Consider the following 13309-nt stretch of genomic DNA (forward strand, 5'->3'; position numbering starts at 1 on the left):
GTAGTTGTCAAAGGTTCTGGGGAATGTCATGCCATCTAGATTCCATCTATGATCATCTATACTGATGACAAACCATTCCTTCATTTCTTCATATGCAACCCTCGGAAAAAAATGTTTCTATCAGAACTGGGTAAATTGGTATTAGAATAAATAAATTGCAAGGTGGAGAACTGCTCTTTACAGTAAGTGGCCAATGCAATGCAAATGAATTAATATGACAGATATCAGTACCAGCCACCCAAGTCCCAACACCATGCAAATGAAAACTGGCACCTGCCTGGCAGGTGTAGGGAACCTTGGTGCTGCTGCCCAAAGGTGGTCCTTCACTCTTCTTCATCAGGCCCTTAGGACTTTTCCAGACCATGGCTGAGGACGGTAGGGGGTAAGGCCTGGTGGGGGACAGCCAAAGGCCAGATAAAGCTTGGATGGCTGCATTTGGCCTTCAGTTCTGACTTTCTCCACCCCTGGTTTAGTTGGGAGTGCAGGGGTTATGCAGGCATAATTGTTTTAGGGATAAGTGAATGCTCGGTGCAGGATGCACCTGGGATTATTGCAGCAAATCAGTATTAAGGGCTGTTTGTCCATTTTTGAAAACACAAAATCTAGACAGCAGCAAGAAACCTGTGGCCCTCCAGATGTTGTTGTATGCCTGTTGCCACCAGCCACCATCCAGCATGGAAAATGGTCAGGGATGTTGAGTCCAGCACAATTTGGAGAGCCCGATCTCTCATCCATTCTCTCTCCATCCATCTATGAAACTTCTCCTTGTGGCATTTTTTTGTACGAAACAATTCTTTTGCTTTTTAATACGGGGGTGGGGGTGGGATATGCAAAAATTTCACCCCACCTAATAGGGAAACCTATTCTACTGCCTGAGGCTTCTAATGCGTCAACTGTGGTGAATGTGGATACTGGAGAGGGAAAGTGCAGGAGGCACAGCGCATAGTGCAATTTAGGGATTGTTTATTCTATATGCTTTGACATTTTTTGTCCGTCCACCCCTCTCAGGTGCTGCACTGCCTCAACAAAAAAAGCCCTCCGTTTCCTAGCTAAAAGCCGCATAGAGGAGACGAACAACGGGCCGCCTCAACGCCAGGGCGCAGCCGCGTTCTCTCGGAAGTTGCGCGAGTGCAGACTCTCTAGGAAGCTCCGTCGTTTATTTCTCCGTGGTGACTTCCGTCTCCTCGCTTGTGTGCGTTAGTTCGGCCGAGACAGCAAACTTGCCGCCATCATGATGAACAGCGGCGGCATCGGGGTGCCTCTCGGCTTCCCTTTGACCCCTACTTCGGTTATCCAAGTCACCAATTTATCATCGGCGGTCACTAGTGAGCAGATGCGAACGCTCTTCGGTTTCTTAGGTGACATCGAGGAGTTGCGTCTCTACCCTCCGGAGTAAGTTGGGGCCCGACCAGGGCCCTCGGGGCCATATAGAATGGCGGGAATGACAATCCTTGAGGCAAGGGGGGAGTGAGAAACGGACCGGATGCCGCGCCCGCCATCTTGCTTTCGGGTGCCGAGTGGCTCGCTTCATAGTGGTTGCGTCATTGGGCAGCATCTGTTCTATGAGGAGGAGAGCTGCCCGTAATTAAGATGGCGGCCAGTGACTGTTCCCCCCCCCCCCGAAAAAAACCTGCCAGTTTCTCCTCAGCCGCAGTCCTTAATCGTTTCTCTCCCTTTCTCTGGGTGCTGGGAAAGGCCGCGAATGCGGAGGCAAAATGCGGGCCGAGACCTCCCTAGAAGTCTCATTCGCTTTTCATGCTTCCTCGAGGCTCTCCTCGGCGTTGCGTTTAGCAAAGACGCCATGTAGGAGAAATCTGGCTCCTCGGGGATTCTGCTTTTCTTTGCCCCGAATCTCGTTCCTTGCACTGCGTTGCATCCAAGGCTGGGCTACTGACTAGTTACTCAGGAGTAAGCCTTATTAATTTCAACAGCACTTGCTTCCGCGTGAAGCTGCAATCCTTTGCATGCAGCTTGGGAACCTATCTCATTGAAATTAATGGTCCTTACATTAATATGACTTTAAGTTTCCAATAAGTACGCATAGGAAGGGATTGTAAGGGATGCACAGTAGACCATATTTCTTAACAAGGCATGAGGGAAAGTTTCCTTGATTTTACTTAGTGATTTTATATTCTCTGCCTTCCCTTTCCCTGAAGCACTTGCAAATGGCAGAGAGATTTGGGACTACTCAAATATGTAAATACGAATGGGATGTTAGCAGAATAAACTTTTAATTAGTATTAGTGCTTCCACCTTGTGCTTGCTGGGAAGACAAACAGCCTAGAAGTAATGGGAAGCCATTGTTTTTGATGTGCAACCTGGGACTTGTCTTATTGTGCACCACTTCTCGCTTACTGATATTGAATCTCTTCTGGCATTCTGTTTCCTGTTGCCTATTTTGGAGAGATCCTTTCTAGCTTTTCACAGATTTCTTGGGATTTTACAATCATAAATGAATTGATGCTGTTCACCTGCACTCTTCACACACACAAACACACACACCTACCTTAAGGTCTAGTCTTCGCACACTGAATCAGCATAGCATCAGACATTGTTATACAAACCTAGGTTAGTTCTATTAATTTAAGCTCATGGGAGAGGCGACTGCCTCAAGAGTTCAAGATGTCAACTTGTGCTGAATGAAGTGGCTGCATTTGAGAAATACTGAAATATTAAAATGTCCCCATGATACTTTTTAGTGTTTATGCCAGGGTGATTAAAAATGAGTGTGCAGATTCAGCATCAAATGGGTGGTAGAGACTTCTTCTTAAAGGAATTGGCCATATTCCCAGAAGGATACCAGCTATAAAAGTGTTCCACCATTTCATAAAAATCTTAACTGGAGATCTTAAAGCACATGCAGAAGTTTGCCTAATGTACAATTTTATTTCATTTAACTAGCATCGGTCATTTACAGAATGCTGTTAAAATATTTTAATTACTTGAAATTAAACAAGAACCTTACTGCTAGTGATGGAATGTTGCTTTGCTAGTATTTGAATTATTTTTAGGAGAAGAGTTTTATTTATATTCTGTATTAAAAAGTAAAGCCCAATGCAGATGCAATATGAGCTTGATTGTTAATTGTGATTAAGAAGCTGGGTATAGTAATTCAGATTCCAAAAGCTGAATTCAGGTTGTTGTTTTTTTTACCATGATTCACGCTCTTCAGTGTTCATTCCTAACCATGGTAAAGGGTTTGTGTATGCACGTGTGAAGCATGCTCACATGAACTAGAGAACCTGGAGGTGGATGTGGTGCAGTTTTATATCCTGATCCCTTAACTGTAGTTAATGGATGAGTTAGAGTTATATTTGTACCAGCCTAAAGTAATATGATACTATGTGGAAACATATTTCAGTTTTCATGTTCTGTAGGTTGTAATTTTTAGAGTTACATTTGCATTAATATTTATAGTTGTATAGGGCTAGCAAAAATAGATCAAAACTACAGCATCTAATTGGTTTTCTTTTTCTTGCAGCAACGCGCCACTTGCTTTTTCCTCCAAAGTATGTTATATTAAGTTTCGGGAATCTTCAAGTGTTGGTGTGGCCCAGCATCTAACAAACACGGTTTTTATTGACAGAGCTCTGATAGTTGTGCCCTGCGCTGAAGGTTGGTATTTCAGATTATACCTTTGTTTTGATAGTCTCTGTTCTGTCAGTTTGTTGCTTGTGTTTTTTCAGCAACTGGGAAGGTGTTGAAGCTATTACGTATCTTGCTTTTCTTGTAATAAAAACAAATTTGGTAGGAAGGAAGACACTTTTCTTTTTAAAAAAGTTGTATGGAATTTAAAAATATGTGTTACATTAGGTTTGAAATGTGTGGGCATTTTCTCTTATGAAATGTGGTCATGTTTCATTTATCTTTTGCAAGGATGAATATTTGCTTCTTTCACTAAAACTGCACACTGACAACTTCATCCTAAAATTGTCCTAGCCATCTGTCTGAAAAGGAATGGGCAACACAGATGGAACTGAAACTACACCAGAAAATTCCAATCACATATTCACACATCTCTGAAACAGTAGGAGCTAGACCCTACTTTCTTATTTTGGTTGCAAGCTAGGATTCTCAGGATTCAAAAACAATTGTAGTGAATTACTTGGGTGGGCTTAATTTGAGTAATGGTATATATCCCATCCTAATGACTCATTAGTAATGCATTCCTAAGTTTGAGTTGTTAGCGAATAACTGGGTGGTTCTCTAGCTTTAATGTGATCATAAGCATGCCTTTATGCTGCTTTCACAATTGTGTAGCAAATCACCTTGTAACGTTAAGGACGGCTTCAGCTACTCAGATAATAAATGATAGAGCCAGTAATAGTTTTGGGTCTGTTAGCTGCATAGGTATATATCTGAATTCTAGTTCTCTAGTCATAGTTTAGAGAGGACAAAATTATGTCAGAATATCTTGCACATGTGGGAAGGGACAGAGATAGGGAATTGTTCCTGCAGAACCTAGTTGGTAGAAAGGAAGTGTCTCCAAAGCATCAGCCAAGATCCACAGGTGCAGTTAATTCCTATTGTTCAGGTAGAAGTTCAAAGGTGATCTTGGCCAGTGAGCAGAAGGGAAATGAAAGGGAGTAAATAAAACAAAATTCTAAAGGTGGTCTTGTGAGCCAAGGATGGAGGTCATTAACTCGATACTTACAGGCTTAGAATATGTATGGGAGGAATTTAACCTAGTACCAAGTATATTGCTTTGTGAGCACAAGCATTTCTGTGCCCCGTGCAATGTTTTGGGGGTAGGGGAGAGGTCCATTGCACTAGTGCAGGCATAGGCAACCTTTGGCTTTCCAGATGTTTCGGACTACAATTCCCATCATCCCTGACCACTGGTCCTGTTAGCTAGGGATCATGGGAGTTGTAGGCCAAAACATCTGGAGAGCCGAAGGTTGCCTATGCCTGCACTAGTGGAAATGCTTGTGCTGTTGTCTGCTATCAGGACTGGTTAGTTGAACACATTCCTATGCGTTCAGAACATCTATCAAACATTTATTGCTGAAGTTTTGGTACTGAGCTTCAGGGTTTCAATTCCAAAAACAGATAAACACAGTGCAGATATATAAACGTATCCTTGTAGTAGAACTTTCTTGTAACACAGAAAGGGAATACATATATTGGAATTTATTGACCCTTATTTCTGCTCTCTATCCTGAACAGTTTTCAAGAATTCTTGCATATTTTCAGAATTAATAAAACCTGCAGTCTTTTCTTATATTCATAACTATGTTATATTATCATTACCCAGTTACATTGCTAATTGAAATGTTTTATTATGGTAAATTAATATTTCTTTGGTGACATAATCTCAAATGCAGTAGAAAAAGTACTTCTGTGCCATATCACATGCTTGAGTGTCAGGTCTTCTAGCAAGATTGTTTGAAGTTGTGGAGTACCATTGACTTGGCTTTCTGCAGCCTGGAGAGTATTCCTTTCTGTGGACCTCAAAATTTCCTTAAAAAATATTGATATATGGCTCTTCTGATTGTGGAAATGTAATATGCGCTAAAAGCACAAAAAATCAAAGAGCTATCATGGGGGTTTCTGTTTGAGAATTGGGTTTCTGTATTCTTTACTTACCATTTCCCTTTCTGCACTTAAACTTTAATGATGTTCCATACTTTTTGCTAAAATATAACTAATTTGTGAAATCTTTGCTTTAGGACTGGGTAATGTTCATATGTAGGGCAGTATCTAACTAAGTTGATCCATCACAGCATGGTAGATAACTTGTGCAACTGACCTTCTAATCACCTGCCTGCCACGCTCCCTAAATCAGTGTTTTTCAACCTTTTTTGGGCAAAGGCACACTTGTTTCATGAAAAAAATCACGAGGCACACCACCATTAGATAACAATAATAGTAGTAGTAGTAGTAATAATAAAAATGATAATTCTTCTCATGTCTGAATTGAGCATGTGAAGATGGCGCACCTTGCCCCGCCCCCACCAGGCTAATAATAATAAATAACAACTATAGTACTAGTCAGGACTCTCCCCCCAGCCACAGGAACTCAGTTCTGGCACCTCTCAGGTGGGCGCCTTCGCCATTATAAGAGAACGAGGGAAGGCGTCCGTGATGAGTTCCAGGCTCCAGCACCTCTTTTTCTAGAAAAATAGCATTGGTAGCAGCAGATGCCCCAATGCTAGGTAGGCAGCAGAGGTAGGAGGCGGTGTCGTAGCGGCGGCCGCCTCGTCCCGCACGGCCCACGGGGGTCAGCCAGTTGCTCCACTCGCGCAGTGCCCAGATGTTGGGCATGCAGCTCAGGTGTTGGCACAGCTGCAAGAAGCTGCCAGGCTGCCGCTGCACCCGCAGCCGCCACTCAGCCAGTCCCGAGGACGGCGGGAGGCGCTCGGCTGGCAGCAGGCGGGCCGGGCCCGCGGTGGTAGCGGCGGCGGCGGCATCAGCCACCGGGCTGGGCAGTACCAAGAGGACTCCGGCTTCTTTGAAGGCCTCGCGGATGGCGCAGAGGCGGAAGGCCACGTCTCCCGGCAGCGGCGAGCCCAGCTCCGGGCGCTCGGCGGCGAAGAGCTGCGCCCTCGGGCACTCGCCCCGCACCGAGCCCAGTCCGCAGCACGGCCTGCCTGCCAGCAGCTGCAGCCAGTCGGACGAGAAGTCGGCCGCGTCCGCCACGCCGCCCACGAAGACGTGAGCACTGGGCAGGAAGGCGCTCCGCGGGCTCCGCCGCAGGAGGAGCAGCTCATAGTCAAAGGCGCCTGCCGCCGCCGTGGTCCGAGGGGGAGACGCGCCCAGCCCACCTGCTGCTAGCAGCAGCGTCGCCACCTCCCGCCAGTGCCGCAACCGCCAGCCCATGTTTTCCCACGGAACACCAGGCAACATCTCGCGGCACACTAGTGTGCCGCGGAACAGTGGTTGAAAAACACTGCCCTAAATCCACCTTTCCAGGGCAGATTTGGAGAGGGCACTGGATCCATGTGGGGAGGAAGTTATGTTACGCAAGCAGAAATCCTTGTGCTGGTGAAAAGAGTTAGTTGGATACTGCCCATACCATCCAGTATGGAGTTTTAGTATAAAGTGCATGACACTACAGTTCTATTCTCAGTATATATATTCCGAGAAACAAAACCTCTTCTTCCCTCTGGCAAAGCAGGAATACATGCATTTCTGGAGTAGGGAGATCTGTGCCTACTCTTACCTATATGTTGCAGATACATAAGAACAAAATTTTCAGTGGTCAGTTTTAATGCCTTGAAAGTACCATTAACCAATCAAGTTATGCCCTTTGTTTTAGTTTTCAATAGTTTTCATTTGTGGCTCTTGAGTTGGTCTTTAGCATGGTTTATTCAGGGACGGGAAAGGCACCACTTGTTGGCATCCGTCTGTATGGAGAGATAATGGAGTGCACCTCCAGGGATGAAGTAAAACTGCTGTGTTAGCAGCACCAATGTGACCTCCCTTGGGTGCAAGCCTGGGCAGTATGTTTGGATGTCCTGGGCTGCCCAGACAGCAAGACCTCTTGGCCTCACTGATATGCTGATAGGAAATACAGCAAAGCACTGTTTTAATACACCAAAGCACTGTTTTATCCCATTCCTGGTATACCCTGACTCTATAGTAATATAGCTAGGATTATTGTGGGGGGCCTCAGACTCAGACAGCATGGCTTTAGTCCAACAGGATCTGGGGAGCCACAGGTTCTCTACCCTGGTGTTATTGGAATAGCTTCACCAAACTAAAACCAAATTTCTAAAATCGAGAGAGTATTTGAAGGTTACCTACCTTTATCTAAGATGGTTATTCTTTGTTTTGGAACTGATACTTTGGGCATGGAGGAGAACAGTTTTTATATTTTATACTTGCCTGTCTGATAACAACACTTACTGTACTAAGAACAAATGAGTGTCCTATGCTACCCCACTTTCATGGACTTTCTTCTACTCCCTTGTAACTCCCATGAGAGAAGAATAGCTAAGCACCTGAGATAGAACTATTTCCAACTAGTAAAGGTAATAAAATCAACCCTCCAGCAGGAAAGTGGCTGGTGAGGAAGGGATACGCTGGGGACTCTAAAAAAGAAGATTCTCCTTCCTTTTGTTTCCTTGTACCCAACTGCTCCAGGGGGCTTGGTGGTGCTCCGCTACCCTGTTATTTCTGCTGATAAGTTGTTGGAAGACAGGGTTATGTGCAATAAAATAACACTTGTTTGCATTCTTACACAAAGTTTACACAGTGTTTAATGTGTGCAAGTTTACACCCAAAGGTGACTTGCCAGAGAGACACGATGTCATAATGAAATATCTAGAGTCAATAATAAATAGAATAAAAACATATATACATAGTGCTGATCATTAATGCTGTGTTTGGGTACAGTTTACAATTCTAGAAAGCATACAATACCTATTTAAACCTGTAAATGGAAATAAAGAACATGTTGAAATATTGGACATCTATCCTGACAGCGTAAACTACCTTAAAAATTGCTGCTTGTGCAGCTTCTGAAATAGCACTTACAGCGCAATCCTACACAACTATACTCAAATATTTCAAGGTGGCTTACTTTCAGGTAAGCTTGCAAAGGATTTCATCCCTAATTACGACTGGTAGTCATGCAGGCAAGGAATTTCAAAGATGTCATTTTCTGAAGAGGAACATCTCAACATAGTTCTCTAATGATGTGTTTTTTAGACTATTAATAAGAATTCCAAATGGTTTTACAGTGGTGCCCCGCTAGACGAATGCCTCGCTAGACGAAAAACTCGCTAGACGAACGGCATTCGCTAGAGGAAGGCTGCCCCGCAAGACGAAAAAGTCAATGGGGCTGCCTCGCAAGACGATTTTTTTTTTTTTTAGCGAAAACTAGCAGTTTGCTTTGGTGCTTCGCAAGACGAAAAAAACCGCTCTACGAAGACACTCGCAGAACGAATTATTTTCGTCTAGCGAGGCACCACTGCAGTTATAAAATGCATAGGCTGGGCAATGGTTAAAACTTTGTGGACATCTTCCTTGAATTTACCTTCAACCAAATGGGGAAAAGGAGCAGACTGTAAGAGCACTGGTATAATGTGCTGTGTTTTATCTACGCTTGCCTACTAGTGGCTGCTGTCTCTTGGAAAATCCAGATATTGCATAATAATTTTCTTGTGGGAATGATAATTTTCTAGAAACCTGGCATAGAAGGATATGGGGTGGTGGTGAAAGAGAAGGAATTCAACAGCTTTTAAAAAAATACTTCTGTCTGTCAGAAATTATTTTCCTCTGAAAGCCCGCACTGGGCATTAAACTGGTGTTCAATGTGTAACACAAACACACTTTACCACTATTCACATTACTAACCAACATTGTGACCTTGGCAAAAAAACCAAACAAACATCATTACATTGTCAAGATGTGGCCCCTTTCCATTGTATGTATAACTGAAATTTCTCGAAAAAACTTGTTCTGGTTTGAGAGAGGCCAATATTGAAATGTATCAGAGATGCCACTTTTAACCATCATTCTGAACTTTTTTATGTCCACATTTTCTGGAAGATGGATTTTGACTATTAATTTGGTTTTGTATGTTTTCTCTGTGTGATATTTGTGCATTATTAGATGACTAGACTGGCCAAGGCAGACCTGTTACACTTGCCTGAGTTAGGCATTGTTTGCCATGCCACTAAACCTGCCGCCAAGTGACAACTTCATGGGGGATTGAGAGCGGAGTCTGGCCTGCAGAAGATGGACGCCCTGTCTCTGTTTTTATTATTTTATTTTGCTTTCTTTTCTCTTCTTTTTGTTAATTTTGTCCCTTTTTTGCTTTAATTCTTTCATTTCTACCTGTGAGCTGGTTCTTCAGTTCTGTAAAAATGGTGTTCTGTTATAAGAGTTCATGATTCATTTTAAACTTGACCCTATGAAATTGTTCATAGATCAACCAAAAATTCCAGAGTTTAGACTTTGTAGTTAGATTGTAGATACAATTCTAAACATGCATAGTTAGAAATAAAAGATGAATAAAATTAATAGGAATTACTTCTGAGTAAATCCGGCTAGAATTGGATTATTTTAAAATTGAATTGATCCATTTGTTTCCATTGGCTCGTATTATTGAAGCTTTTAGATATATGTGGCTTTTCTGGACTACAATCTGAAGACTGTCCTCTGAAAATACTTCCCCCTCCTTACCCAGAAGCTCTCTTACTAAGCAACCATAGCAAGTTGGTTGCCCATATCTAAAAAGATAATGGCTCCTTTCACATGTTCACTGAGTTGTTTGGGAGCCACTTTCCCACTGTGTTCTTGGTGGCAGTATGTATATGAGTGCTGAAACCAAATGAGAGAGCTCTGTGAGGAAAATGCTTCCACATGGTTGGGTGAGTATGTGAACAGGGGACATCTATACCTGGCCTGTTTAATTGGCTGCTGTATTGTTTATTTTGAAAATAAATAAATAATACTAATAATATTCTCAATTTCTCAAAAAATAGGAGAGAGCCTGGAAAACACTCAATCATGAATTGAATGTGAAGTATTGACCAGTGTTTGTTTTATATACTGTCTTCTCTTTACTGTAGCATTCTGTGGGAAGACGGCAAGCAGGACAAATTTTTCTCTTGCATCTTGAGTTGGCACATGCTTATGGCATACTCTTAGATACAGCAGAGGCACATCATAGAAGTGTTTTCATTGCCAAGTTTGAATAATTTCTGTGTAAAACTCTCAAGAAAAATACCAACATTCTTCTGTTACATTTCTCTGAAGTAGAGATGAGCACAAATTGATATTGTCATCTCTTTCATTGTTCTCTTTTTCAATAAAGAATTTTGCAATTTCTGGGAATTTTATGTAAGCAGCCAAGGAATTATATTGTTAAAAATAGACCCTCCTGAAGTTGCTGATTTTGCTAACGAGCCAAAAATTAGAGTTATTCTAAAGCCACTTGAATATTTTTTTTTAAAGCTATAAAGATTACTTCAGGTGAGAGTAAGACACCAGAGGTTTTAAACTGACGGAAGTAAATTGACACAAATAATTATAGTGATCAGTCAGTTTAAAATGACATGGTCTAGCTCTGAATGAATGCAAAGTGTGTGTGTGTGTATGTTTGCGTGTTTGCATCTGCGCGTGCACACTTCATATCATTGCTTTTAAGAATGTCATTTTAGCCATTGACAATGCTTAATGTTTTATACATAGAAAGGAGTTTCAACAAATATGGATATCTTTTGTGGAGATTGAAACTACTGAAATATGTTTTTATTTTTTGTGGACTTTAACTCCATTCATCACTAAGCTGAGAAATGTATAGATATATGTATAGTTAGGAGCAAAAGATACTCTTTAGGTAAAGAATAGTTTTGTTGCAGAGAAGTTGTGTGTGAAATTAGTTTTCTGGATGCTAGTTTACGTTTAGCAGTTTTGTTCTGATCAGAAATAGAATTTTTGATGTTTCAGTTTTGATGATGAGTTTTGTTTTCTAGTAAAGTCTGAAAAGGCTTTACTTGTAGTACTTAAGCTTGGAAATTTATTCCCATTGATTTTTATACATGTATTATCTTGGATCTTGAAGCATCATATCAGAACACAGATGTACTTGAATTTTATTGTACGGTAGTTGAGAGACACTGGCTAATTCATGTGTCTGTCTTAGACCATAATTTGGTTCTTACACATGGGCCTTGTATCTTGCCCAAGAAAAATCAGGAATAATTGATCTCTATCTGGATAAGAAGCTATTAATATTTTAATTGTAATGCTTTGTTGCTGTCTTAGTTTTGGCTTTGGTTTATTTTGTAATTGTATGCTTCACAAACTCAGATTGCATAAGGAACTTGAAAATCACAGTTTAGGTCTTCAGGCCGCTTCTAACACCAGAAACTTTCTGAAGTGTAGCAACCTTCCAGAAGTTAATGCAGTAGTTTGAAAGTTTGCCCCATATTATGTCTTTGATTGTCTATGGAAATGAGGACTATAGCAGCAGGAGAGGGGCAGATAGGATGTTAGTGGGCAGGGATTAAAAAAACTACCAAAAGGGTCTATCTCTCTTTGTAAATGTCATTAAAACACCAGGTGATTTGAGGGCTCAGTGGTTAGATTGGTTGTTGTACTTTGACGTGTAACACTTAGTGTTACTTCAGACAAAGGTGACTTCTAGGCAGAGTGCTTTGCCATGTGCAGGTAATAATTTCTGGTCAGCTTTTCAAATAAATTCTGGTTTGTGTGTGCTAGAATTTTTAATGGCTTTTTAAAGTCAAGTTGCTGAAGCTTAAATGGAAATCACAATATTTAGCAGTTCTTAGGATATCTTAAGGAAAGACTCAGTGGGTTAGACTTAAAGAACGCTTTAGTCAAGTTCATTTTAGGTAATAATCCAGTGCAGGCAATGGTTGATTATAATTAGTACTAAATGTTGGGTTAAGATCCCAAACATATAGTGACATTGTTTATTTTACTGAGGGTCAGCCATGCTTGCAGAGAAAATATATATAGAGAGAGAGACATCAGCAAAACTTATTGTCACCTGACAAATAAAGATGCTGGACAGGTAGTCAAAGTAAATTAGTCAAACTACCTTAGTTATGTTTACTTGATGAAGGTGTAGTGCTTAACAAAGGTTTAGGCACTCAGACATAAATGCTTATGTCTGCATTGGACCAATGAGATTGATCAAATATTTTGGTAAATGCCCCACTACCTCCGGATGTTAAGGCAACTGGGTAGTTGAAGTACTTAAGCTACAAATCAGTGTGGTTCTAGGTTTCTTGCCTTGCTTGAGTTGTTGTACCGGACTGACAACAGGCAGTCATCTGGTAACATTTTTCACTCAACTATTTTAGCAGACAAAAAGGGCTGATTTTGGTTAGCACACTCCTGTTTCCTCTTTTTTTTCCTTTTGACTGATTTGGTTATTTGCCATTTCTGGGGATTAAACTTTAAAAAATGTTCTTCTTTTCTGTATCTGATGTTCTGTGTGCTATTAGTGATGCAGCCAACACGAACGGTTGTCATGTGTAACACAACTTTCGATCACCGTGAAAACAACGTCCTGCGAAAGCGTCCATGCTTGATATCGTTTGGTTCATGAACATTAAGTTTCCAGTACAGGTGACCCATAGCTCAAAGTGTTAAATAATTGTCTACATTGTTCAGTTTTTAAAGTAATAATCCGGTAATGCTAGTTTTGCTCACTTGTTGTTCCTAGTGGAGCAGGGGCAAAGGAAAAACTTGGAATTATTTTCTTTTTTGTAAGGCTCTCATAGATTGATTTTTTTTCTTTACTATTTTTAAGTTGAAGGGTGTTGGTAAAAAAAAAATAGAAAAATAACACTTGGGAGGTGGCGTTACTTTTAGTAACAAAAATATT

The 13309-nt window shown here is 41.4% G+C and overlaps 1 protein-coding gene across 5 annotated transcripts in view; it reads left to right on the forward strand.

Moving 5' to 3' along the window:
• Window positions 1–1179: 1179 nt before the first annotated feature.
• SREK1 (splicing regulatory glutamic acid and lysine rich protein 1) overlaps window positions 1180–13309 on the forward strand; it is a 28474-nt gene continuing 16344 nt past the window's right edge. For 3 of the 5 annotated variants that reach the window (XM_033164037.1, XM_033164038.1, XM_033164040.1), the window contains exons 1-2: window positions 1180–1392; window positions 3482–3615. In XM_033164037.1, the coding sequence (XP_033019928.1) occupies window positions 1232–1392; window positions 3482–3615 (295 nt within the window). In that variant the 5' untranslated portion in view covers window positions 1180–1231. Of the gene's footprint in view, window positions 1393–3481; window positions 3616–12495; window positions 13051–13309 lie in introns of those variants that run through there. The other 2 variants (XM_033164041.1, XM_033164042.1) reach the window with 1 other exon arrangement.

This window comes from Lacerta agilis, chromosome 11 (genome assembly GCF_009819535.1).
Source record: "Lacerta agilis isolate rLacAgi1 chromosome 11, rLacAgi1.pri, whole genome shotgun sequence".
NCBI lineage: Eukaryota > Metazoa > Chordata > Lepidosauria > Squamata > Lacertidae > Lacerta > Lacerta agilis.